The sequence below is a fragment of the Sparus aurata genome, unplaced genomic scaffold (genome assembly GCF_900880675.1).
Source record: "Sparus aurata unplaced genomic scaffold, fSpaAur1.1, whole genome shotgun sequence".
Taxonomy (NCBI): Eukaryota; Metazoa; Chordata; class Actinopteri; order Spariformes; family Sparidae; genus Sparus; species Sparus aurata.
This window is the reverse complement of record NW_022045158.1, coordinates 4,437-32,290: the sequence shown is the minus strand read 5'-3', so window position 1 is coordinate 32,290 and position 27,854 is coordinate 4,437. Positions and strand designations below refer to the sequence as shown.

General features: G+C 42.7%; 1 protein-coding gene across 1 annotated transcript; it reads right to left on the bottom strand.

The window, feature by feature from the left end:
- Positions 1–279: 279 nt before the first annotated feature.
- On the bottom strand, positions 280–27,513 carry LOC115578046 (aryl hydrocarbon receptor nuclear translocator 2-like). The gene is made up of 11 exons (XM_030410903.1): positions 27,370–27,513; positions 25,535–25,669; positions 23,809–23,883; positions 19,892–20,043; positions 14,218–14,293; positions 13,121–13,244; positions 12,851–12,953; positions 12,582–12,720; positions 10,888–11,038; positions 3,191–3,336; positions 280–3,099 (listed from the first exon to the last, which is right to left on the bottom strand). Exons 1-11 carry the CDS (start codon positions 27,496–27,498, stop codon positions 3,001–3,003), a joined length of 1,329 nt encoding a protein of 442 aa, XP_030266763.1. The 5' UTR covers positions 27,499–27,513; the 3' UTR covers positions 280–3,000.
- Positions 27,514–27,854: the final 341 nt, after the last annotated feature.

The window sequence follows — 27,854 nt, the reverse complement described above, 5'->3', positions numbered from 1 at the left end:
ACCACCTCGTGAAAATACTATATTACATATTACTTCAGTAACTTATACAGTAGTACTCTCTGAAACTTGTCAACGGCTTGAATGTGTAAAACCAGAACACTTTCTATACATTAATAAGAGTAATGGCTCCTGTGTTACACACTTCAGATCCAAATATGGGTTATGGCAGAGGAAGAACCTTTGTTTTTATCTACAGCTTTACTTGTTTTCTCTTTTTTAACACAAAGAACATCAGAATGAAGGATTTTGATGAATGAGTGAATGATGGAGGCTGAAATCTTTGACTGGAAGCCACGTAACCAATAAGAATTTATTGTCACAAGCACAATTTGTTACACAAAAATAATGGGTCACATTTACACAATTTATACAGGTCTAGAACTCAATGTACAATTAACAGACTAACTAAATACCAATAGTTAAATATGTACTCACATTGCACACAATATCATTAAAACCTACACAAAAAACATGTACTGTGTGAAAGTAACACGAGTCGACATAAAAATCACATTATTTACAAAAAAAACATCGATTTGAGATCTTTAGCAAAAGGACTCTGATGTCTGTTCAAGGTTCTCCCATCCGTCTGTCAGAGACATTATACAATCTATCATGTAAAAGCTCCCCCGCTAGAAAGTATTATTCAGTCTCTTAAGAGTTGAAAAGATTACAAAGAAATAAAGTCAAGTAGCCAGAGCTGAAGAACACCTAATACACTAGTAAATACTGCGCTTTGCTTGGACGGTATGGCGGTTTTTCCCTTTAAAGCAGGCTGGTGAAATTAGCAGTTAGCTTCATGAAGTGCACTTTAAGCCTTAGCTTAGCAACTGTCTGCAATGAGATTTTAATTTTTTTTCATGTATACATAGAATCCTTCAATACTCGCATCAGGTCGTCACTACATATAGGTTACACAATAAGGTTGATGGGAGAGTGAGGACAGCAGCAGGTGGAGAGGAGCAGCTTCTCCACCTGCTGATGTGTGCAGGAGGCTGCAGCCAGCAGACGGAGGCGTCACGTACATCGCACTGTGTGTCTGTGGGGACTCTGTGGCATGTACATCAACATGTGGACTGCTCTCTACAGTCACTGCAGGAACTACCAGAGGAGGTGATTGGTCAGCTCGACACCAGCAGCCAGATGCAAACATGAAGACTGAGACAGCAGCTCAGAGAGCCACTGTGGCTCAGCTGTGCACAGGTTCACACACAGTACACAGCACACTCATACCATTATCCAGGAATGATGATAACATGGAACTGTCTCTGAACATGAAGCTGACCTGTTCTTCATTTGGCACCGGTAACATCCCATAATGACACTACAGCAGCCTCTGTGTCCCAGCATGTACTGACACACGTGAGCTGTGACGGACTGATGAAGCAGGCGGGTCAGATGTACGAGCCCGCATGTGTTCTGAACACAGTGCCTGTATATGAACCCAGGCCCAGTGTAAACTGTGTAGAGCTGCTTCCTCTCAGCACCGTCTCCAAAAATACAAAATGCTCATCATGCACAGAGTCAGACGGTGTTCTGCAATGATATCCTCCTCAGTCACAGTTGAGCAACAACTCTGACAGCATGGGGCAACTTTTGTGAAGCAGTGCAGGCCTAAATTCCTCTGCAGATGAGTGATGATTAATCACTACGGTGTTACTGCATCTTTTTACACTAAAACTAAATGTGAAGACGATGTACCGCACAGTGTGTTCTGTGTGTTTCACACTGTTGGCACTGGCCGACTGTTCAGCTCAGCGACTCAGTGCACAGAAGTAAGAAAGAAAGGAAAGCCTTCAGCCCGTTGCTGTAGTGTCCATGACTTCACCCTGTCAGTGCAGTTTCTCATATTGTTCACCTCCGCCTCTTCACCGAGGTCATGTGAGTAGCTATGTTAGTGAGAGCGGCTTGTAACTCATTACATAATGTGTAACTGCTGCTTTATCATGACAATGGTCTGCATCTGTTCCACAGTGCTGAGTCTTCCCTGTCTGAACGATGAATACCTGCTGCCTGCTGGTATGGACAGTTATTTCCTCTCACGCAGGCGCAGAACTTACAAGCTAGCTGGCCGTCGGCTGTAGTCTGCACGGTGTGTTGAGGTGAAGCTTGTTGGCCAGTTCACAGGAGACGTGAGGCGACACCAATACTTTGATATCTGTTTGGTGTGTCTGGACTCAAACATAAGATCGTCTAACATATTTCCTGTTAGGTCAGTGATGAATATTCAGGTCAGATTTACAGCAGTAATTCACTTCAGTGTCAGCTGTCAACAATCTGCAGACACATTCTGGTCTGGTGTTTAACTTCAGACAACACTTTGTGTCAATCCTGTGAAGGGACTCATTGTACAGGAGTCGTGGCTGACATCACTATGGAATTACTTGTAGTTGAAAAATGTAGCAGGTGAGAATCAGCCACCATGTTTCCTTCTCTGGTTGTTGAACCTTTTGTTTCAGATGTAATCATTCCATCCTGAGAACAACCTCTGACACTGACACAGACGTGTCGTGTGTGTCTCTGGGTGTAGTGTATTGGTCAAATGATGTCATGTCAGGATGTTGCTTCTTGGTGGATTTCAGTGTCAAATCTAGGTTATAAACACTGATGCTGGTCTGTAAGAGTTACAGCTTTAGTCACCTGACTGACCTCCTCTGGTCACACTGATGCTGACTGCAGAGAGCTGGATGTCAAACACTGCACCGTTTCTCCAAAGAGCTCCAGACAATGTCCAGGATGGCGAGGACAGACGAGCGGCTCGTCCAGGTCGTTCCTTCCATCTGACAGCAGACTTCCTCTTTGCAGCGATGAGGTATGTGTATGTTCACAGGTACATACTGTGGAAACATGAGTGGACTGTGTGTTTGTGGTTGTGTGTGTGCACCCAGACATTCACCGTGCTGCACATGAGCTGTGTGTTGGTGATTCAGCAATATAGAAAAATGAGACAACATGAGAGATGAATGCAGTTCAGTCCAGTTCTGAGAGGGAGAGAGATGGTTACTCAGAGAAGGGTGGGAACATGCCGAGGTCAGCAAAGTCCTCGATGTTGTAGTTGGCTGTTCCCTGGGTGGGATCTCCAGCCATGGGTAACATGTCCTGCAGACACACAGGGGAGAGGGGTCCCAGGTCACACATCACATACCTGTGTACACTGGGCAGCAGCCAACAGCATCAGAGTGTGTGTTACCTGGAAGACTTCTGTCTGGCTGGGGTTGGGGTGTGTGTGCTGCTCCCCGGCCTGCTGGGAGTGATGCTGGTTCTGCCACTGGGACCAGACCTCACTGGGACGACCCTGGAACTGGGCTCCGCTCTGGCTGCTCTCCCCCGACACATCTGGACACACAAGATCACAGGGTGAAGAAATTCAAACGTTAACTTCATGTCTTTGACATTTGATCAGCTGACTGTTTTGTTACAAACAAAGTACAGTGTAGTGCAGTACAGTGTAGTACAGTGTAGTATAGTACAGTGCAGTACAGTGTAGTATAGTACAGTGTAGTACAGTACAGTGCAGTACAGTGTAGTATAGTACAGTGTAGTATAGTACAGTGTAGTGCAGTGTAGTACAGTGCAGTACAGTACAGTGTAGTACAGTGCAGTACAGTACAGTGCAGTACAGTACAGTGTAGTACAGTGCAGTACAGTACAGTGCAGTACAGTACAGTGCAGTACAGTACAGTGTAGTGCAGTACAGTGCAGTGCAGTGCAGTACAGTGCAGTGTAGTGCAGTACAGTGCAGTACAGTACAGTACAGTGCAGTACAGTGTAGTACAGTACAGTGCAGTGCAGTGCAGTACAGTGCAGTGTAGTACAGTACAGTACAGTGCAGTACAGTACAGTACAGTGTAGTACAGTGCAGTACAGTACAGTGCAGTGTAGTACAGTACAGTACAGTACAGTACAGTACAGTACAGTGTAGTACAGTGCAGTACAGTACAGTGCAGTACAGTACAGTGCAGTACAGTACAGTGTAGTGCAGTACAGTGCAGTGCAGTGCAGTACAGTGCAGTGTAGTGCAGTACAGTGCAGTACAGTACAGTACAGTGCAGTACAGTGTAGTACAGTACAGTGCAGTGCAGTGCAGTACAGTGCAGTGTAGTACAGTACAGTACAGTGCAGTACAGTGCAGTACAGTGCAGTGCAGTGCAGTACAGTACAGTGCAGTACAGTACAGTGCAGTACAGTACAGTGTAGTACAGTACAGTGTAGTACAGTACAGTGTAGTACAGTACAGTGCAGTACAGTACAGTGTAGTACAGTACAGTGCAGTACAGTACAGTGTAGTACAGTACAGTGTAGTACAGTACAGTGCAGTACAGTGCAGTACAGTACAGTGCAGTACAGTACAGTGTAGTACAGTACAGTGTAGTACAGTACAGTACAGTACAGTACAGTGCAGTACAGTGCAGTACAGTACAGTACAGTACAGTGCAGTACAGTACAGTACAGTGCAGTACAGTGTAGTACAGTACAGTGCAGTGCAGTGCAGTACAGTGCAGTGTAGTACAGTACAGTACAGTGCAGTACAGTGCAGTGCAGTGCAGTGCAGTACAGTACAGTGCAGTACAGTGCAGTACAGTGCAGTGCAGTACAGTACAGTGTAGTGCAGTACAGTGCAGTACAGTACAGTGTAGTACAGTGCAGTACAGTGCAGTACAGTACAGTGTAGTACAGTACAGTGTAGTGCAGTACAGTGCAGTACAGTACAGTGTAGTACAGTGCAGTACAGTGCAGTACAGTGCAGTGCAGTCTGATCATTCTGTGTGTAAATCCATAATTATTATGATCAATATCCCATGAGCTTCACAGACATGGAATGCCAGCCCACTTATTACCAACATCTCCCTTGATCATTGTGTACAGTGTCAGCTGACTGATGCTGCATTTCTCTTTGTTTGTAACATTTTTTCCTCAGGTATGTGAACACCTTCTCCTGTAACTGTACACAACAAATCTCTCAAAATGACACACTGCACTCAAAACCATGGATCCATTTAAACACTGGAGTGATACATTCAAATGTTATATTGATCACATTTTTAAGTAGATACATCATTTTCTAAAAATAACACATCTGCAGAGCTTGTAGGAAGCTGCAGAATAAAAACATGATTATGGTTGTGAATGAATCATTTAAACATGTTTGTACAGAATGATTGTGTTGCTTATCTCTGTATAAGAAGGCTCCACACTGGAACAAGGTTTGTCAGCCGATAGTATGACGTCGCTGGTTTCTAACTGGCAACCCCCTGAAGGGTCATGAGACTGGAACAACAGCGGTGTGGTGGTGTGAATGTGATGGAGGACGGGAGATGGAGCGCCTCATTTAGTGTCTGTATGTTATCAGTAACACGTTCAGGACACTGTCATCAGAATGCTGCTCACGTTCACGTGTTGTGGCTCCATGTTTCATATATGTTACATATTCAAACTGTGTAGGAATTGTTTTTTATTTTACTTGATTTTTTATGTTTAGGGCTCTCTGTGACTAATAGGTTTTATTTTAATGTGCCATACTGTTGTCATAGTGTCCTAAAATACTGTGAATACTTCATATGAACATGACACTGGAGTAAAGACTGGCTCAGAAAAGGATTTCATGTCTTTCATCCAGTTATCCAGTTTTTGTGTCTATAGAATGAAAACAACTTTTTTCTTAAATCTCTTTTAACAAAATAAATCAAAGGAAATAATGACACTAATCTTTCTTCCAAACTCAGTGTTGAAACGATTAGCTGATTAAGCAGTTATGCTTGGCTATGTACAGACAATATTAGCCAGCTTGATAATAGATTAATCTGCAATGATAAAGAGTCCTCTATAAAGCAACAATGTCAAACATTGATGAGATCCACACTGGCTGGAGATAATATTAATTGAGTGATTTTAACATTTAGATATTAGTTTGATGCATACTTACTAAGTTTTACAATAATACTACAACAAACCATCTTCAACACATCGACTGAGTGGCTGACAGTTGCTCATTCTGTGGTATCATGATGTTTCAGGTTGATGATGGAGCTTTATCTAACTGTCACGGCTCACACTCTGTAATATAAACAGATGCTGTTGAACTTCAGTTCACCACAGCAGTGGGAGGGAGGTGAGTGTTGAAGCAATCAGACAAGTTACAGATGTTTTTCTCTAAAGTTATGACAGGACTGTTAGACATATCGCTTTCTGTAAAGGATGATATTTCTCCATCCAGAAGAGACTCCATCGAATATTCAACACCAAAAACACAACAAGAAACACACATACACACACACACACACACACACACACACACAGTCCCGCTTTTGATTTCGACGGTTGACGTTGAAAGCTCGTTTTGATTGATTTTTAATTAAAAACTGGAATCATGACCCTGAGCCCTGATCTTTAATCAACACTGAATCTTTTGCTGCTGTTCATATCAGATTTGACTTGAATTTGACTGACTCATAATGATAAATCCTCATCATCCTAAAGAAAAACTGCTGTTTTTGTAGTGTGTATCAGCACAATGTGAATACAGAAGCAGAATGAGCACCAACAGCTACATTCCCTACTGACAATGCAGCAGCTCCACATTTCTTCCAAAATATGAATATACAAATATGCACACGCACACATTTTCCCCACGAGGCTGTTTTGAGAGTGTACTGAGTGCATTACAGCAGAGCAGATTGATCTCCCTCCCTCCTCTCCCTGCAGAGGAACATTCCTACTGTTTCACAATAATAAACAAAATGCTCATCTCATCTCACAGCAGCTACAACAGAGAGGCTGAGCTGCTGATGGAGCGACAGACACACAGACAGACAGACCGACAGGCAGGCAGGCAGGCAGGCAGTCAGACAGAGAGAGAGACAGACAGTCAGACAGACAGACAGGCAGACAGGCAGACAGACAGGCAGTCAGACAGACAGACAGACAAACAGACAGTCAGACAGACAGACAGACAGACAGTCAGTCAGAGAGCACAAGCAAAAACACAGACTGAAAAAGTAATTAACCAAACACACAGCAGGTCGCCTGTGTGTACACTAAGTGGAAAGCAGACAAGATAAGGGAGAACAAGAGCTTATCATAAGTGAATAATAAAAACAAATGCCACAGCAGAGCACATGAATGGCACTGGCTGTGACTGACACCAGCCTTCAGATGCTCTGACAGGAGCGAGAGAACAACACCGTGAGCAGAAATACATGTTATGTAAGAATAGAACTCAAGAGAGTCAGCTAGCAGGAACAAAGGGAGGAAACAAAGGATGCAACAGAGAGAGAGAGAGAGGGAGAGAGAGAGGAGAGACAGAGAGAGAGAGAGAGAGAGACAGAGAGAGAGAGAGAGAGAGACAGAGAGAGAGAGAGAGAGAGAGACAGAGAGAGAGAGAGAGAGAGAGACAGAGAGAGACAGAGAGAGAGACAGAGAGAGACAGAGAGAGAGAGAGAGAGAGACAGAGAGAGAGAGAGAGAGACAGAGAGAGAGAGACAGAGAGAGAGAGAGAGAGAGGGAGAGAGAGAGGGAGAGAGCATCCATTTGGCTAATGTGAGTGTGCATTAAAAGGCCATCAGGTAGCAGTGCATGCTGGACATGCTTCACTCCTACAGTCATGTGGACAACAAGCAGCAGGAGTCCTGAGCAGCCGTCACTCACTGAACACACACTAATGTATTTGAAGCCTCTTCTGCTCGTGACTAACCAGCACCATGGATAGAAAACAAGATGTCGGTGTGCTGGTTGCTCCATCATTGTGGTTCAGAAAGAAGAAAATGTGTCCAACAGTGCAGTAAACATATCTAACTTTCAACCATCATTGCAGATATGATTTAATTACTGATCAATCTGATGACTTTCTCAGATAACTGGTTCCTTTGTAAAGCTGATGCCCAGGTGACATCACAGGAACGGTCAATCCCAATTCATTTATTGAACACACATCGACTGAATGGATTATTCTATCATTTATAGGACAGGGTGACAAAATCAGGTATCACAGTGTTTGTGAATGAATACTTCAACATCCATATTTCAACATTATTGTAGAGGTGATTGGTATTTAGACTCAACATTAGTAGAACAGTCTGGCAGGTTCAGACAGTGACATCACTTACTGTACTGCAGCCTTTAACAATATCCCAAATCTAAGACCACGTAAAGTCTCATATCACTGGAACAGTATGTACTGCATACATTGGCAAGTGTTACTGCTGCAGACCCCCTACAGTCCTCATTAATCACAGTGCTGACGTGGAGCTGGTTCTGAGGTGTGCCATGCAGGGATGTCACTTTCAGTTCATTTTGCTTTCAAAAAGCTGACATTCATTAACCGGTGAGAGACCGGTTCATTATCAAGAACATAACCCACAGAGCTCCAGCGTCCCGCGTCAGCCCCGGTGAGGCAGTCGGACATGTGCTGGACGGAGAGGCTCTGACTGAGGAGCACACCAGACTGCATCTCCCCGTCAGCACGGATGACGCTACAGATCCTCGTCAAGTTAACTTTGGTTTGTGAGAGCTGTCCAGCAAATGCTTGACAGAGCTAGCGTTAGCGTTTTTGCCCTGGCTAGGCTGACTTTTAGCTCAACCTATTTGTTTCAATGTGTTTCATAAGTTGGACTTGAGGAGTGGAACAGCTCTTTGACTGCCTCCCCCTCTACTGACTGACAGCACATCCCCATCACATCACTCTTTCTACCACCAGCTAACAGAAATCTGACCATTGGCTGCGAGCCATCCTCAGACATGGCAGCTGTTGGTTTGTTGTTAATAATAAATCTTAATCTTAGTACTACCACTAAACTGAAGAGCAGCGTCCCACATTAGTACTCACTTTGGTGCTTTTCTGCAGGAAACATTTCCATACTGTGCTACTTTAAGCTGCGCAACTTTAATAAAACCTTCACAATAAGGCACTCTCTAATACTGCTATTAGCCTTCTGAGCAGGAAGCGTTTGAACTGGAATTCAATGATCGCAAGCCTTTTTGCCATTTTGTGAGGATACTCCCGCACACCGATAACTCAATGAATGCAATCTGACACAGTGTTTTGTGGCAGTTTGTCGGTGGAAAAGTTGCTTTTATGAAGCAGTGTATAGAAGCACTCAGATGTAACCTTGCTGTGTTATTCATGGCACTCATAAAATGGCTGTTATGCAGTGTGAGGTGAGTAAAAAGCTTTGAAGGCCATACAAAATGATGTACATTATTGGAGGATGGAACCATTAATAAGTGATTTTGGCTTTGTCTGCTTTGCTTCCCCATCCATGTAATTACCTCTGGACCAGGACGGAAATAAGCCAGTGAGCCTTGGAAGCAGGAAAATGGTTTTCCTAATTAAATCAAACACATGCCAACTGTAACCCGGACTTAGCTGGAGCTAATGGCACGCTTCTCTTTACCCTTTATATTTATAAAGCTCTGATCATTATTCATTATATTTAAATACATACAGTTTGGAGACCGTCATTACATACAACATGAGCATCCAACAGCTCCTGTGTTGATGCCGGGCTTCATCACCGTGTATCTCAACCTTTTTGCCATCAAGAACAAATATTTCCAACGTCCTTAAGAATGTTTAATGGCCGTCACATGGACAGGAGAAGTGGAAACATTTTGGAGAGCTCAGAGATTACAACACTGTAACACGGAGAATAATACTACAACAGATATCAGAGCTTCCACAGGTGTGATTGTGACAATGCTTTTACCTCTACAGCATATTCACCTCCAGACAGCACAGTGATGTCACCTTCATCTGATTTTCTGTTTTTCAGTTATGCTTTAGAAAAATAAAGCCGGCCTTGTGATCAATCCAGACAGCTCTGCTTCAGTGTGAGTGAAAACACCTTGAGGTGAAGTGTGCTGGTAATGATGGTGGCACCAGTAAGAACATTACATCAATCAGAGGGCTGGTTAGTCTATATACAGAGTCTGACTGAAGCACAGGACTGCACATTGTGATCTCTTGTAACATTATCTGTTGTTGGATAACACTCGGTGACTCGCTGCCTGTCGAACAACAAACACACACACACGCCTGCTGAGTTTAAAACACAATAAGGGTCATACTGTATATCTGAGTTAATCTGCTGTGAGTATATTACCTGTCGAGAAGAAGCACCACAAGCGCTGTATCACGTTTTCTTCCTTTAATGGTGTCAACAATGCAGAGGCCTCTGCAACAATATCAATCTTTGTCTTGAAACAATAATGTCTCTTTGGTTTCCCTGCTGCCTCAGCTGAACAGTATGCCATCGGTCAAACAACTTTTAATTTCAGCTCACCTTTGTCCTCCAGAGAGAGCACAACATGGGCACAATGACTGTACTGTACTGTACTGTACTGTACTGTACTGTACTGTTCTGTACTGTACTGTACTGTATGGCTCATTCTCCACTGTTTCCCAAAACAGTGTTGTTGCTGCATGAATTTCCAATGGTTTGATCATTTACATACAAATGTAACCAGCGAGCCACAGTCAGACCTAGCTGAGGTCTGAGTGATGATGTCATCATGAGTTACAGGCTGGCTGCTGTGATTTTAATTCTCTTCACTAAATTAATGATTCCAAGATTCCAGGGAAGCTAAAACAATTAGTTTCTAAAGTATTTCTTTTTTTCGTGTCCAAACAACGACTACATCCCATCCAGTTTTGTGTACATTTGTGATCTACAGTAAAGTTAAATGTGTTGTGATTAATGTGGTGCTGTTGGTTACAGCTGTACTGTCAGGCCCACCTTGATGACAGCGAGACCTGTGCTGTGATTACTTTAGTTTTTATATGACTGGATGTGTGTGCAGACACACACAGACGTCACCACACAGACACACACAGACGTCACCACACAGCTGTGTGGTTTATAACAGTTGACCCAGTGATGAATGAGAACTCACCAAAAGCTGTGCTGCGGTTGGTCAGTCCTGAGTAGGCGTTGCCGCTGGGAGAGGAAGTGGCCGGGGACGACAGGGGACTGTAGGAGGCCGGGTCAGTCTGGTAGCTGTGGCCAGAACCAATACCAAATGGACTGGACTGGGCTTTACTGGACTGGAGAGCACAGAGACTGGTTACATATACAGCATATTGGATCTGCACAGTCAACTCAAGCTTCAGTGTGACACAATCCATCATACAATGTAGCGTTCACAGGTCAGAACACACTTTTAACTGTATCTTTAATCAATCAAAGAAGACAAACATTGAGTACTTTTGTCTTTCGATTAGACATGAAATGAGCAAAGACTCTTTTCTTTTGTCTTTTCAGATTAAATACATCTTGTACACATGAACAATGACTGACACACCATATGTGTGTCATGTCAGGCCAAAATACTAAACAGTGATTGAAAACACGATGACGCATGTTGTTAACCAGCAGAGTGGTGTTGGACATCTGACACTGGACAGCTGTGTGTTTGTCTGAAGCTCTCTGTGAGTCAACACAGTGTAGATGAATAAGGAGCTGTGCTGTGTTAACAGCGCTGTAGTCTGACTGGACACAGTCACAGTCAGACTGTAAATTATGAGCCAGGCTGAAAAATACAGATTCGATTTTCCTTTTATTTGATAAAATCTTATCTCAACAATCATATTTCAAAATTCATTGCACAGCACTATTTTCAAGCAACACCATTCAGAAAATGCAATTCATTTTATCCATCAGCAAAGAATTTTGTCTAGATGTACAAATGTTAACTCCCACGATGCATTTCAGCAAGAAACGTCCCTCTCACTCACAGCAGGTGTGCTGCTGAGAACTCATTTCATCATTAGTAAATTAAATAAGTTTACCTTCATTAATTTGTTGCAAACTTAACTTTGGTGCATGTGTACTGTCCAACCAGCCCCATGCCACATGACAGATACAAACATATACATGCATATTCCTCAATAACAAAGTTCAAGAATTTGAAAAGGTGGTCCTAACACAAACCTGTATGATTGTAACACTATCACATGTCTGTCCAGACAAAGACACAGTTTTCCAACAACCCACAGCCGGATGTTTTTCTGTTCTTTACTCCTGTAATTCAATAACCGGCTGTGTTCAACAACATCAGCCTCTTATCCATTCTGGCAGCTTGTAATGGTTCAAACACAACCTGATAACTTTGTGTTGAGTCTTCTTTCATTCTTCAAAACAACTTGATGTTCTGGACAACAGTTTGGTCAAACAGGCTTTTCCAATGTAGAGCAACTGCACTGCTGAACGGCAGCCTAACAACTGTTAGTCCTTCATGTCTGCCGTGTTTAGAGGTGCTGAAAACATTCAGCTGTATTTTCAACTCATCATCTGGCTCAAGTTATTGTGATGCACTCAGAGGTTACTGAACAACAAAGCAGTCAGTCCACTGGAATGACCTGAGCAGTGCAGCAGCATGTCTGCAGGACAGACGGGCCTGTTAACCAACATGTGCCCAGCACATTCTCCCTCTGAGCAAGACTGCGATGCACGCACATAGAAAACATGGCAAACAGGTCCATCTGTGAGAGGGCACCAGAGGAGCACGTGGAATCACTCTGGCATGGCTTCACTTGTGTAACAAACACTGTTTGTGTGTATGTGTTAGTTTGTGTTTGTGTGTGTTACCTGTCCAGAGAAGGGGGGTCGGTTGCCTGACCATGCCACCTGGCCTGGGTTGAGCTGTCTGGTGATCTGAGCTAGATTCTGATTGGACGAGCCTGATGGCTGGATGTCGTTGACGCCAGGGACGTGGATCACAGACGAACTGTGTGCACAGACATTGAGTGAAATATGAAGCTCAGTCAGACTTGACAGCAGAAGTCTGATCCAGTGAGTTATGGATGTGAGCTGCTCAGCATGACACGCACTAACACACATCACTGACATCAACATACCTGAAGCTTTTGCCAGAGTGTCCCTGCTGGAAGGGAGAGCTCTGAGAGTACAGCTGCTGTCCTCCAGCTGTGGAGGAGGGAACCATCATCTTCTTATCTCCCGCTACACACACACACACACACACACACACACACACACACACACACACACACACACACACACACACACACACACACCAGGGTCAGCATGATAGAAATAACAGAGATAGCTGATACAGAGTGAGACATATTTATGAGGGAGAGTCGGGTGTTTGTGTGTCTGTGTCGTACAGCCAGAGATGCTGGTGTACATCTCAGCAAAGCGGGGGTCTCTTTCTTGGGAGAACAGGGCTTCTGTCTTGTCGATGGTCTTCCCCGTCTCATGGACTCCACTGCTGACGCTGGCCACAGGCACCTGAGGGGGGACAGGGGTATGAGGAGAGGAGGATGATGTTAGGGATGAATTCACTTGAACACAAACAATCCACTCCTCATGTAAAACAGATGTCTCACACTCTGGGATTCCGTCCAAACAGTTCTCGTGTCAATAAACAGGGTCAGATTTTTGCCAAGTAGACGAGCAAGAAGGAAAGAAACAACTTTGAGTTTTGTTTTTGCCAACCAGGACTTCCTACTCTGACACACTTGATGGCCCTGTGTTGTTCTCATTCAGCATGGAACTTCCACAATAATCTGCATGTTATGCAAATAAACTATGAAACATCACATGAGAGGACAAAATGTTATTTTCTGTATATCCACTTACATGAATCGCTGCTGTACATTAACACCTGGAAATGTATCATTTGTAATCTAATAATTATGTCTGCCTGTTTTAATTAAAACATCTCTCTCCCCAGACATCACAGGGTGTTCTTTTTTTTGGCATCGTCCTTCAAATTGATTCACAATGTTTCTGGTCTTTGGATTTATTACGTTTTTGTTTGTGTTTTCTTTGCCGGAGCTTGTGAGCTATGCTTCAGTATGGTGCAGTAAGTTACTGAGCTCTCACTGCATGATAACTCCTCTGAGCACCGACTGACGTGCAGCATCTACTGTCACAGGCTGTGCACGCAGATCTGTCGGCCCAACTGGTTCATTTACTGCCTTCAGTTACCAGCTTACATGTGGGCGTCTGGCTCAGTGATGCTGCTTGTGAATATTATCTGTGCACAGGGTTAATTGTGCAACAATTACTGAACTTTCTATTTTGTCAACCCCTCTTTAATCAGTCAGTTAACCTAGCACCTGCGCCATGAGCACTCTAGATATGTGCATTTTTGATAAATGGCATTCTCATCATCATTTATACGTGTCAGAGATATCTTCTTTGTTATTGCAGTGATTAGTGTGGTACAAGCTGATGCTAAGACGCTTCATAGGGTTACCTGGGAAAGGTCGTAGGCAGTCAGCCCGTCTCTCTGGTGAACCTCCAGTTCTGCCTGCTGCTGCTGCTGTAGCTGCCTGCAAACACACAGCACACCACACACACATCAGCGCCTCAGACTTCAAACTCACACAGTCGTACGTTTGAAATTCACTCTACAAAACCACTTCTATGATAAATAAACATTTGTTAAATAACACAAATCATTTGTGTAGATACAAATTGTTTGTGGGGCAGGAGATGCAGAACACCCTCTGACACAACAATAAACAAGAAGATGTCAGAGAACAACAAGGAGAAGAACACAATGTACATTTGAGCAGAATGAGAACATTCACATCAATATCCTGCAGACAAGCAGTGAACACTATATTCATCAGTCCTGCTTCAGCTGGAGACATTTCAGGCAGTGTTCAGGTGCACTGACACTGGTCCAACAGCAGCAGTACTACCAAGGCTGTACTGATCCACCTCAGTCTCACACTTCATGTGTTAGCAGGGACACACAGCGAAACCTGAGAATTCATTAGATGTGAAAAGAACTTACATACACAGGCTGTTTTGAATGCAACAGGCTGGAAGAACGTTTATGTGAAAGGTTTCAGGAATGAAATATTCCGCTGCTGTAAGAGCTTTGGATCACTTCAGCTCACGTCCAAAACAAAAGTCCAAAATGGCCTCTCTTACTGCTGCAGACTCTTCAATGTTATATCCATCAAGAAGCAAAGAGTGGGCTATTTGTTTAATTCAAAGCTTGGTCTTGCATGTGGTGGCACAGACAGTTGCTCTGTCCTGATCCTTCCTCACTGATTCTTCTCCAGTTCTGTGTTCTGCTGGTGTCATTGTCACTTCTGGTAGCATGAGGCGGTACCTGCAGCCAAATCAGGTTGCACAGGTAGTCCAGCTCCTCCAGGATGGCACATCGGTTTGCTGCGTCTCACAGCACAGTCCCAAAAGCATGAGGGAGATACCAGAGGTGAGCTGGACGAGGCCACATTAGGGTATCAACCTAGTAGCAGGACCAATACATGCTCCTTTGTGCGAGGAGGAACAGGAGGAGCACTGCTGGTGTGCGTGTTTCTGACCAAACTGTCAGAAGCAGATGCCATGAGGGTGGCACCGTGCAGCTCGACTGGCATTAGTGAGAGAGCGACAGGCTTGGCAGGTCGCCGTGGGTGCCCTGTCCTCTCCACAGATGAGAGCAGGATTACACTGAGCACATGTGACAGGTGTGAAGGAGTGTGGAGGAGGTGTGGGGAACGTTACGCTGCCTGTAACATCATCCAGCGTGACTGGTCGCTGGTGGCTCAGTGATGGTCTGGGGACACATATCCTTGGAGGGTCGCTCATATAGCCAACGGTACCCCGACTGCTGTTAGGTACCGAGATGTAATTCAGAGCGACTGTCAGACTGTACGCTCCTGCAGTGGGCCCTGGGTTCCTCCTGGTGCAGGACGATGCCCGGCCTCATGTGGCCAGAGTGTATCGGTGCATCAACGCCACCAAGTACCACAACAAACTGTCCAGGATGACTGATGCCCTGGTCCAGGTCTGGGAGGAGATCCCAGGACACCATCAGCAGACTCATCAGGAGCGTGTCCAGATGTTAGGACAGGCCCGCGGGACACACACACTGTGAGTCTCACACAAGGTGGGTCAACCTGTGATTTTTAATCTTTTACTCTGTTCTCCGGTGTGATTTTTAACCCAGCCCTCAGTCAGTTGATGATTTTGGTTTCCATTGATCGTTGTTATGTCATTTTGTTCTCAACAAATGAAACAATGTACATCAGTAAAGATTTTCAACCTGAATAATTCGTTCATCAGGATCTGATGTGTGGTTAAAGTTTTCACTTAATGTTTTGAGCAGTGTATCATTTGGTCTACATGCAGAAGTCGACACCGAGAATCAATGATTACTGGTGGAAAATAGCAACCAGAACCCGGTGCAGTGCATCTCTCCCTGTTTATACAGGGTTAATGTTTTATTGTGCACTGTCCCTGTTTAAATAAAGAAATAATAATAATATATAGATGCCCCTGCTGTAACTTGCACCAAGGTCCGTTTCTACAAGGAAGACGCCACGACAACAATTTCAACAATTCTGGTGCGTTAACGCAGGATGTCACTGAGGTGTGAAAGACAACAAAAGTCACACAGCTGTGAAACTTCCAGAACGATTTGTGATGTTTCTTTTAGGTCTGCTCCGTGTCAGCTCTCATCAGCCATGAAGCTACAAAGAGAACAAGACTGCTGCTGCTGTCAAACCCACACAGGTGTAATTATTTGAATGATACACAGTCAAAAGGACTGAAAACAAAACTCCCACACGTTATCACAGTACAGTGAAGAGTGAGACAGGGCAGCGTGGATGGAGGAGATGGAGAATTTCAACCAGGAGAGAAAAATAAAAATGTATTATTGATCAGCTGTTGTTGCTGCGCATACATATATGCTCATAATTACATCACATTCTTATCAGACCAGGCAGGTATCCTGGAGTTTAAAGAGTTTAATTTGTGAGCAGAAATCACAGATTTGTGCACTTACATTGATAAATGTGTGACATGAATTCTAGATAGTGAGTATGTTGTAAAAATGGCACTTCTCAGTTTATGTCAGTGGAGACATCAAACAGGTTTTACCTGAGCCTGCACAGCCTTGTTCAACTGTTTAATGTGGCTATCTATGTTCCATTTCAACCCAATTCCACGATGTAGTAACACAGACTCATATCACTTAACCTCCAACCTTAAAAATAACTTCAAACACGTGGTTAAAAAACAACCTTTCTTCCTTTCCTTTCTGTGTGCCATGAGGGCTCACGCAAAACACGGAACTGTTTGGATCTAAAGCCACCGTATTAAATATGGTGGCTGTGTCACAGTGACAGTCACTGCCATGGCAGTCACTGTGTATGTCAATGTATGAGTTGGTTTGTATGTCCATAAACATACGTAATGCCATGCTCATTTCAACATGTACATAGATGAGATTTGACTCAAAGCAGTGAGGCCAAATGAGCCGGCTGCCACATGAGGTTCATCAAGTCATTCTCCACACAGCCCTCACAGCAAAATCAGCTGGAAACTGGCTTCTGCAAAGGCTTATTTTATGCTCAGAGATGGCACAAGTTTGCCAGTCAGGGCTGCGATGGCCTGTGATCAGCTGCAGCACAGAGCTAAACAGGAGGAGGCACTGGGCACATGAGCAATCAAATCAGCAGCTAGCTACAGACCATTTCACTGATCGGACTGGCTCGGTGTACTGTTCCATTAGGCAACCAAACTATATCTGACTGAGAAGTTCAACAGGCGAGACATTTCCTCCGACTATACTTTGGCAGTTGAAGTGACATGTGTGCCATCATTAGAGATTCAACTTACATGGATATGCTGTGAGAGCAGCAGGGACCAAATGACTGATATGGTGTCACAACACTCTCTCTGGCCTGTGTACACTTCATTTGAATTTGAAATCGATATCACATCAAAATAAGAACAACACTGCAGTTTTTAACACCACAGTTAAACTGATGTTTCTACAAAAAAGACCAGATGGAAGCTCTGACAATTTTCAGGACAATCTAGAAAAATGAACAACAAGATATTATAACTGCACTTATCACAGCAGATGTGATGAAACATCACACAGTTGCCAATTCTGTTGTTTCTCTGCTGTATTAATAGAGAAACTGTTTGCTTCTAAAGATGAATAACTTCAATACATCACAGCTCCAAGAAGAGAAACTGGGCCATTATCTTGTAGATCATTTACACAGGAAACATAACTCAATCATAATTAATAATATGCATCACGTTCAGCTCATCACTAACATCATGACCATTATCATGCACTTCTATCACTGTTGTTGTGACAGACTAATTCAGAACGCATCACTCACAGTGAGAATACTGAGCTGCTCTTGCAAATGTGCAACATGCCATTTATTAATATACAGTCTCAACAGTACAAGGGGATTGTGTTCCCCTATGAACACTACATATATCTATCTATGTGTGCACACAGAGTGGACACACCGGTACTCCTCCTGCTGTGTGGAGCTGAGGACAGTCTTCTACTTCTGAATTTTGTGGGATTCTGATAAACGAGATCCATTTTTTCTTATAGTGACCTCATAAATCTCTGTTAATATTCTGGCTGCCACTTCAGCCCCAAGGTGCTGCTGACTCATGTACCTGTAACACACACACACACACACGCGCACACACACGCACACACTCGACTGACAGCTATCAGCTGTATGTTGACACTGGTAATCCAGTGATGACAGCTGAGAGCAGTGGTGGGATGAAGAGGACACAGACGTCAGCAGGTGAAGACTGAGAGACTCTGACTGTTTCCAGTAAACAGTGAGTCTGTCAGTCTGTCAGTCCGTGATGATCAGTGTCCAGATGAAAACATGTGCCCACTCACTCAACAAATGCACATTAGTCCCCTTCTTAACTGGTGACTTACTCTACGGTGACACCACTGCCCCCTACTGCCAAACACCTCTGATGCCACTGGCTGCACTGCACCTCCTGTTAATGATCCATTCAACCAAGCTTTGTGATCTGACTGCAGACACACACACTGTGTTTGTTACCTGTCAGGAAGTGACCATGGAGTCATAACAAGATTCATGATATACAACTATAATAAAAGATTAATAAAATAAATGACACATCAAAAATATGAATACCTGTCCCTTAATGAACAAATAACTAATACATAAATAAATAGATTAATAAAATAATGTATCTACCAAAATACATAAATATGTTATAAATTACATATTAAAACTTGATTCCAAATGTTCTGGATTAACTGTGCATGAAGAACTGTGAAGGCTCTTTAACTTGTTCCATCATTTCTGGCTGATGCTGGTCAGTCGACCTTTTACAGACGGATCATTCTGTTCAGGCTGATGCTGATACAGATATCAGGGAGTAAATCATTTGGCCAATATAAACATTTTGCAATGATCCCTCAAATGTATTTATTAAGCACTTGTGACAGATATGTAACAGAGACAGGATGCTTTAAAGGACAATAAAATAGACTTTAATGTATAAAATGACATCAGTCACTAAAACAACAGCTGTGTTTGTGTTTTTTAGTTACAAATTATCCCAAACATCCATAATGTAGGTCAACTAATATATCGGTTGGGCCCAAAAACCTTTGGGTGTGTAATCCCCAGCATGAAGGTGTGTTCATGGGGCATCTTTTGGAGTACATAAAGTATCTGACAGTGTCTTTTCAGCTCACCAACAACATCTAACCAGGATGAACTCCAGCTCAAACTCCAGTTTGAGGACTTAAGCCCGAGGAAACGAGCAGCATTAACGAAGCTGTACGATTACATTGCCAAAATGATTTCTTAAAAAGATGTTTTATCTCATGTTAGTAATATATAGTGTGCTGGCACAGATCTTATGATGCCATTAAAATGAAACACATTTCAGGTACAATGCCAGTGGCTAAAAACACCTTAGAATAGACAGATTTAAAAGAAGTGAGTTTTCATTAGTGAGTGAAAATATCCAAAAGAGAACATTAAACATATGATAAAAATACATTACTCAATGAGAGCACAGTGAAAGGAACTGTCTACAGTACCAATAGTACTAAACTGAAAATGTGGTGTGGGTGAGCATGAAGAACCTACTTGACATTGGTGTTGGTGCAGATGATGTACTCGATCTCATCAGAGTACGGGTTCTGGAAGGTGAAGCTGCTGGTTCGGATCAACATCCACTCCCTGTTCTTCATCCGGAAACGATACATGACCGACAAAACCTGACCCTTCAGCTTCACTACCTGCAGAGGGAGGAACACTTCTAGTTAGTATTACTGTTTCTAACAGGCCATTATTATTCAGTTCAATGATCCAGCAGGGCATGAAGGAGCGAGAGTCGCAGAGATCGACAGTAATGTGACAGCCTTGTGTATTTTCATCCCATTACAATCCTCTTCAGAGTTGTTGTTGACAGCTTCCTGTGTGTTCGCCTGAGAGTCAAACATTCAATTAGTCATGTTGTAATTAAGCTTAAATTAAACTATTTCAGCAAAGGAATCTCCCCTAAAACAAGAACAGTGAAGAGTTTACTCCATTTCCGTTTTACAACTTGTCAATAAAAGTGTTTTCATCTGGATGGAGAAAGAATCTAAAAACAGCTGTTCAAAATCATTTTAGCAGCCCTGGTTTGAGCTGGGCTATCATATAATCATGGTTTCAGCTGCATCACATATCTTCTGTGGCAGGCTGCTGGTACCCATACTCTTCCTCTCTGACTGTCAGTCTGGGAATGAAAGCACTGCAGTTCTTCCAGAGTGAAACAGATCTAAAGTGACTGCTGACGCTGATCACAGAGAACCTTTCAGTCCACACAGACAGAAGCTGTGACAGAGGAGACGAGCGGAGGACGCAAAGGAAAATGTTCCTCTGGTTAAGTTCAGCAACCGGTCAGGATGATGCTGTCTGGTTGATCAATGCCATTGATACTGGTGTCTCTTGTGACTACATAACAGAGAACCTAATTCCTCCCGCTGGGTCAGATAATCAGCAAATACAACATTAATTACCACTGCTATGCTGATGACACCCAACTGTATGTCCCACTGACACCTTGTAGTGACGGCATGTCTTCCATGTTGTTGTGTCTGAATGACATCAGATGCTGGATGTCTCAAAGTTTCTCAGTCTGAACAACTCAGAGACAGAAGTCATTACATTCACTCCCTCCACCAGTTTGTCTGGTATAATTTTGTCTCTCATTTAAGTCTCAGAAACAAGACTGCACAGCGTTTGACACCTAACAGCTGAGACTGATCTCTAAGGTTACACCCTTTCTCTCTTTCTCAGATTTAGAGAAGGTTATTCATGCGGTCATAAGAGTCGACTCCTGAGAAGCACTGTACTCTGGAAATTCACAGGATTCAGTTCATTAAAAATGCTACTGCTCAGATTTTAACTAGCTGTAGTAGAAGTGAGCACATAACCCCAGTTATTGCTGCCCTTCACTGACTACCTGTTAGTTTTAGAATTGATTTTAAGGTCTTATTATTTTTTTTAAGCCCTACATGGTCAGGCAACACTTTACATTTGTGGTCTGTTAAGTGTTTACTGTTTGAGCTCCTGACAGGAAGCTTCAGTCTGTCCCTGAATCACACCTCGTCATTGCTGTTCTGTACCTGTGGTTTATCTTCCAGTTCATCCTGAGTAGTTGTTATGTCTGCCTATGAGCCACAGTGTAACTCTGAACTTTGTTCTTGAAAGCTGCTTTAAAAATGTATCATTATTATCTTGATAACCAGAGCAAATAAACCAGAAAGGTATCACATTAAAATTAAACACCTACACAGATCTTTTCAATCCACACATCAAATAGATTATTTTAATCACCTAATCACGTGGCCAGTATAAGACAATGTACTAGAAGTTCAGCTGACCCAGTTATAATCAGACTGATATCTGCTGGTGATTGAGAAGGCGAAATACGAAGCATAATGAGTGAACCTAATCACTCCGCCTGCAGCACTGTCAGTCAAACCCACATGACACAATCTGGTGAAGGCTCGTGTGTCTAACAGACAGACACTTGTGGAATATACTTCAATAACAGAACTGTGATGGATCGTGTGTTTCCGAGGTGAGCAGAGGAGGAAAACATTCCTGGTGTTGGTGAAATGATCCATTTGGTTTAGGAGATGAGTCAGTGATGGCAGTAGTGCACACAGCATTTCTGTAAACATGAGGGAATGTGTGACCAGATCATTTAACCAGCAGCTTAAACATTTGGCTGCCATTGAGAAGAACATTAACCTTGGTGCATGTGATGATACACCTGACTCGACTGCAGGTCATCACTCCAAGCCACAGCATCACTGTACCAATTAGGAATGTATTTACTGGGGAGTGAAATGTAATAGTGACAAATCATCTCACTGTTGTGTCCAACATAGAGTGCTTTAAGCTACAACAAGAAATTTAAGATTCTGCACATGATCTGACCAGGTGATGGTTACATCAAATCAATGACTGTTCTCACTGTACTGTTGAAAACTTAATGTTGAAGTAAACATGTATGTAACACACAGAGCAGAAACAAGTGACAGAGACTCCATTCACCCTGTTACAGGCCAATGTACCATCAACATGTTGTTACTGTAAGGTCAAAACCTTACATCATGTTCATTTATAATACAGAAATATCTAATGGTCTTATTTGCTTATGTACCAACAACATGTTGAGCTTATTTGCTGATGATTTCTATTTGTTTTCATGGAGAGAGACGCGTGACAGAGAGACGGAGGGAGAGCAGGCAAAGCAAATGCAGCAGAACAGATACACTGTAAAAACAAACAAAAAAACAACTAAATGCAATATGTGGTGGTCGCTCTTTATTCTGTGGTGCACCAACACTACTTAGTCACTGAGTGGGAAACACTGTAGTGTGTATGGCCCTACTATACACCTGCCTGTGTGCCTGTATGCACTCCTGACAACATGTGGGGACGCTCCTGATGGTCTGCAGATGGTGTCCCGGGATCTCCTCCCAGACCTGCACAGATACATCACGTCCCATAGGGGCTCAACTGGACTTAGGTCAGTGGAACCAGAGGGCATCAACGCCTTCATCATCGAGGAACTGTTCCACACTGGCCACATGAGGCTGGCCATCGTTCTGCCCCAGGATGAACCCAGAGCAGAATGTTAACCACGGCATCTCCAGACTCTCTCACGTCTGTCACATGTGTTCAGGGTGAACCTGCTCTCATCGATGCAGAGAGGACTACCTGTACCTGTACTGCAGGTACCGCCTCATGCTACCAGCAGTGACAAGGACACCAGCAGAACACAGAACGAGAGAAGGGTTGTGTTGGTTTTGCCATTTTCACCTGTTGTCACTTTCATTTGCACCAAAGCAGGTGAAACTGATCACATCACTTGAGCTTCCTATGTGGACAGATTGATGTCCCTGAAGTTTACCTGACTTGGTGTGACGATTGAGTATTTCCTTATTTTTGTTGAGCAGATATATATATATATATATATATATATATATATATATATATATATATATATATATATATATATATATATATATATATATATATATATATATGTGTGTGTGTATATATATATATATATATATACACACACACACATATATATATATACATATATACATATATATATATATATGTATACACACACACACATATATATATATATACATATATACATATATATATATATATATATATATATATATATATATACATATATATATATACACACACACACATATATATATATATATACATATATACATATATATATATATATATATACATATATATATATATATATATATATATATATATATATATATATATATATATATATATATATATATATATATATATATATATATATATGAAGCAGGACTACACAGTTTGTTCCCCTATTGGCATCGTTGGACTGTTACCCACGTTTTACTCCCACACTTACTGGCTTTGCATGTGTTTTTTGTGGCTAATAAATTAGTTTGGCTTGATTTTTTTCAGTCTGTTCTTACCTGTTGAAAGCTTTCTCTCAGGTGACTCTGGTCCTCAGGATGACAGAACTCCAGAATATCTTTCCCCAGCAGGTCCTTTAGGACAGAAAAACAGTCAGTTAACAGGAATTCACCCTGTGAAATAAAGAGTTGGTTTAACCTACTAAACCATCTCTTACCATGTTCCATACAGCCTACTGCATCCTACAGAGATATCTGCAATGTGTCAGAAGTTGTCAGTGGAACTAATCAGTTGAGCAAAGACTTTAGAGAGTCCTGTACATGAAAGGACCTCTGAGTCAATGATACAACTGGAGCCACAGACTGATGCTGATAACAGATGGTGCTGCATTGTACTGTGGACATTAGATCTGAGTGGTGTCCACGGTGAGGTAAATCAACCACAGTGTGTTCAAACTCAGTGTTTCTTTGTTTTCCTCTCAGTTTGAAATTAAAGCAGCTCCTCAACATAATAAATGTGTGTTAGCTGAGATGGGAAACTGATTCACTGTGTGCAAACCTTTCCCTTAAAGGTGAGAGCTACTGTTGTTGATTCTCATTTGAAAATAAATGTGATTAATGTGTTACAGCCAGAGACAAAAAGGGTCTGCATTATTATTAAATGTCAAGATGAAGTCCCTTGTCTAAACAGGATGTATTTGTTATAATGTTGCAGAAAAACAACTCTGAGTCTGTTTTTCGTTGAGTAATGGACAATCAGTCAGCGAAGGCACGAGCCGGCTGACCACAGGAATGTGTTGGACGCAGCAGTGCAGGCAACAAATGTGTTTCATCCTCGTCTGCTTATTTCCACTGTCAACACAGCACCTCGTGTGCAGTGCTGATCATTTCAAGTACTGCTTAGTCATGAATCTGCTCCTCATGTGGAACACGAGAAGTTAATCTGAGAGCGTAGGTCACTGAAAACAAGTGTTTGTGACTCACATGAAGCTGTAAACACTGACAGGTGGTCATGTCGGGGAACCGGGCAGCGTTCTTATATTCTTTTAATCTTTGGTTTAAGCAATGCAATATTTTGTAACGAGTCTTATTTCATCATGACAGATTTCAATGATTTCCACCGAGTTGGGTCACTAAAGGTTTTGAATATTAGTACAGCAGTAAGTCAAGAACATCCAGTCACCCAACAGTCAGATCATACTCCCACTCTGCTGCTCTCAGTGTCACTGTTTATCAAACATTCTATTTTCATTCCAATTGATTCTATGTTATCATCCTTCTGATCACTACGGAGCCACTGAGAGTGAATCACTACACTTCCAGTAGATGTTTCACAAGCCTATCAGGAAGGGGAGGGAAGACGTGTTGGAGCAGCTGGAGGTCTGATCCTGTGCAGGACGTGTCGACTTTCACTCAATGATAGCAGAAATGTAAGAAAGTCCAAATGAAAACACTTTTCTGTTTGAGCAACAGATTGATCAGCATGACACGACCCTGAGGACATTTATTATAGACTTTTTACACTGCCAGGAGAAAGTGTTGAGTCGGCACTCACAACAAATGACAGATGAGAAAACTGGAAGGCTTCTTATTAAATCTAAACAAATAAATTAGGAATGTGTGATGTTGTATAATATAATCCTCTCTCAAATGAAGGCTGCTTTTCTGTGCCGCTTCAGTAAATTAAGGACACACACACAAGTAGAATGAAAGTTGCATGTTTGCAAGTTTGCATGAAACTGAGAAACAGCTGATAACACTCTGATCTCCATCTCCAGTTACTAACCTGAGGCTGATAACCAATGACGTTGATGCAGCGTGGGTCGACGAAAGTGATGACACCATCTGAGTTGTGACGTGACAGGAACTCTGTGGGCACCGACAGGCCGTTCATATCCATGGAGACCGGAGAGCTGGTCACCTGAGGGAGGACACACTCACATTTAGGATACATCACAAAGATATTCAAGAAACGGAGAGTTTAGTTATGAAGAATACAACACAGCACACCAGTGTTTTGTACAGTAAGTTGCTGTAGAGTCTGTTAACCACAAGCACCACAAGTACGCTCAGTCCAAGACCCGACAGCATTTCCACTACAGGTAACCATGTGGCTTCTTCAGGGCTGATATGGATACTGAGTATTAGAACTGGGACTGATATTCAATCGCAGTGAAAATGAAACTCTAACCCCAACCAGAGATTAAATAAACCTGAGTACAAGTTACACAAGTGCTGTTCTGAAGTACGATTTTAAGTTACTTTACTCCAGTATTTTCATTTTCTGCTGCTTACTATACTTCCTCTCCACAACATTTATTTGAAATGTTACTAGTTACTTTGCAGATTCAGATTGTTCAGTGTTTATGGGCTATTAATTGTGACGTGTTACCGATCAGATAGTGCTGTGGCCGGGACATTGTGTGACAGGATGTAAATCAGAGCCAAAGTAGCAGATTCTAAATAAGTTTATTTTATAGGCAATCTGAGATAAACACCAATAACTGGATTAAAGCTGAATATCTAATAATCAGCCAGGACCAATAACTGGTCTACCCATAATTCTCAGTATTTGGGCTAAATCTAAATATTTTCAGTAACTATATGTTTCAGTTAAGATCAATTCTAAAGGGAAAAGTTTCCTCAGCAGGAATAAATCAAATCAAATCAAATCAAATCAGAGAAACTCTTTGAACTGCTCCTGCAGCAAATCCACTTCTCCACTGGATTTGTGTGGTCCGGCTCGGCCTCTTTAAGACGTGACTTCGTTTACAGCGTGTCCAGATATCGCCCTCTTTGAAGCTCGGCAGCTCAGATGGAAGCAGCATATTTAGCCTCGTGTGTTGAAGTGTTGAAATGATAAATGTTTGAAACATACTGAGGCCACAGAGGGACAGAGGGGACGTGATGGATGCTGGAGCAGGGCTTTAAAAAGCTTCAGAGGAATAACACAAGCCCTGTTCACACTGCCCTCAGTGCAGGAACCAGGAGTGTGTCTGTCTGAGGATGTTCACAGTCTGACAGCTGGACTCATCCTTCACTCGACAAAAAAATAGGCAGATGTTCCACGATTCAACCCACAAACTGTGTGGTGGTACTGGTAGTGTCTTTCTGCAATTTATACAAGGAAAAAGAAAATCCTGCAGTTCTACGTGATGAAGCCTCCTTCATCCTGTCTGTCCTGCCCACTCTTTGTCTAATTTCTGCCTGTAAAACAGCGTCTGTCCTCGACAGCAGAGACCGGTGGCTCCCGCAGGTGAATGGTGGTGATGACGAGACGCCTTTCACTACTGTGTTGTTCTAGTTACTGACTCTGGTAACAGCATCTCTCCCTGTGAGTGAGAGTCAGACAGGGTCCTCTGTCTACTGATGGTGATTACATAACATTATGACAGCATCCATATGATTAGAAACAGGCGGCCAATCCATGTTCAGATGAACAGGTGGACACTGCGGGAAACACGTAAAAAATACCCAGATGGATGTCAGCGTGAGAGTGTGTAGCCTCTTCTTTTGTTCCATAGTGCCGGCGTTATTAAAATGACACACTGCACACAAAGTGCCACTGCTTGTTTCAGTGTGAACAAACAAAGAAGAGCTTTTGTTGCAGCCACCACATACCTGCAGTCTTCCAATGGCCACTAGGCAGTATTTTCCAGTCTGACCTGCCTCTGTGTCTTCATCTGGTATAGTCATACCTGTGAGAGGGAGACAGAGACAGAGGGAGCATGAATGCCATCTAAAAGACATTTCTCATAAAGGGTAACCGCTCATTTTTCCATTTGATACTTGAACTTTGCAGCAGTGAGAGGTAATCTACTGGCTGACATGGCCACTGCTCCTCTACAATGATTTATAAGTTATGTTTTCACCATTAGGCCTCCACAGAGCACGATCAATGTGTACAAAAACAACACCAGAAACACTCAAACTCACTCCTCTCTGTCAAACACAAATTACTGAATAAGACAGGAGAGAGAAAACAAACAGTGTGTCTGTAATTTTCAGTCACAATGACCTTGAATACTTCCAAATTTACTTCCATGTTCATGTTGCACTTCCACTGAAGCCGGGTTGAGGTTCATGTTAATCACATTTTACACACT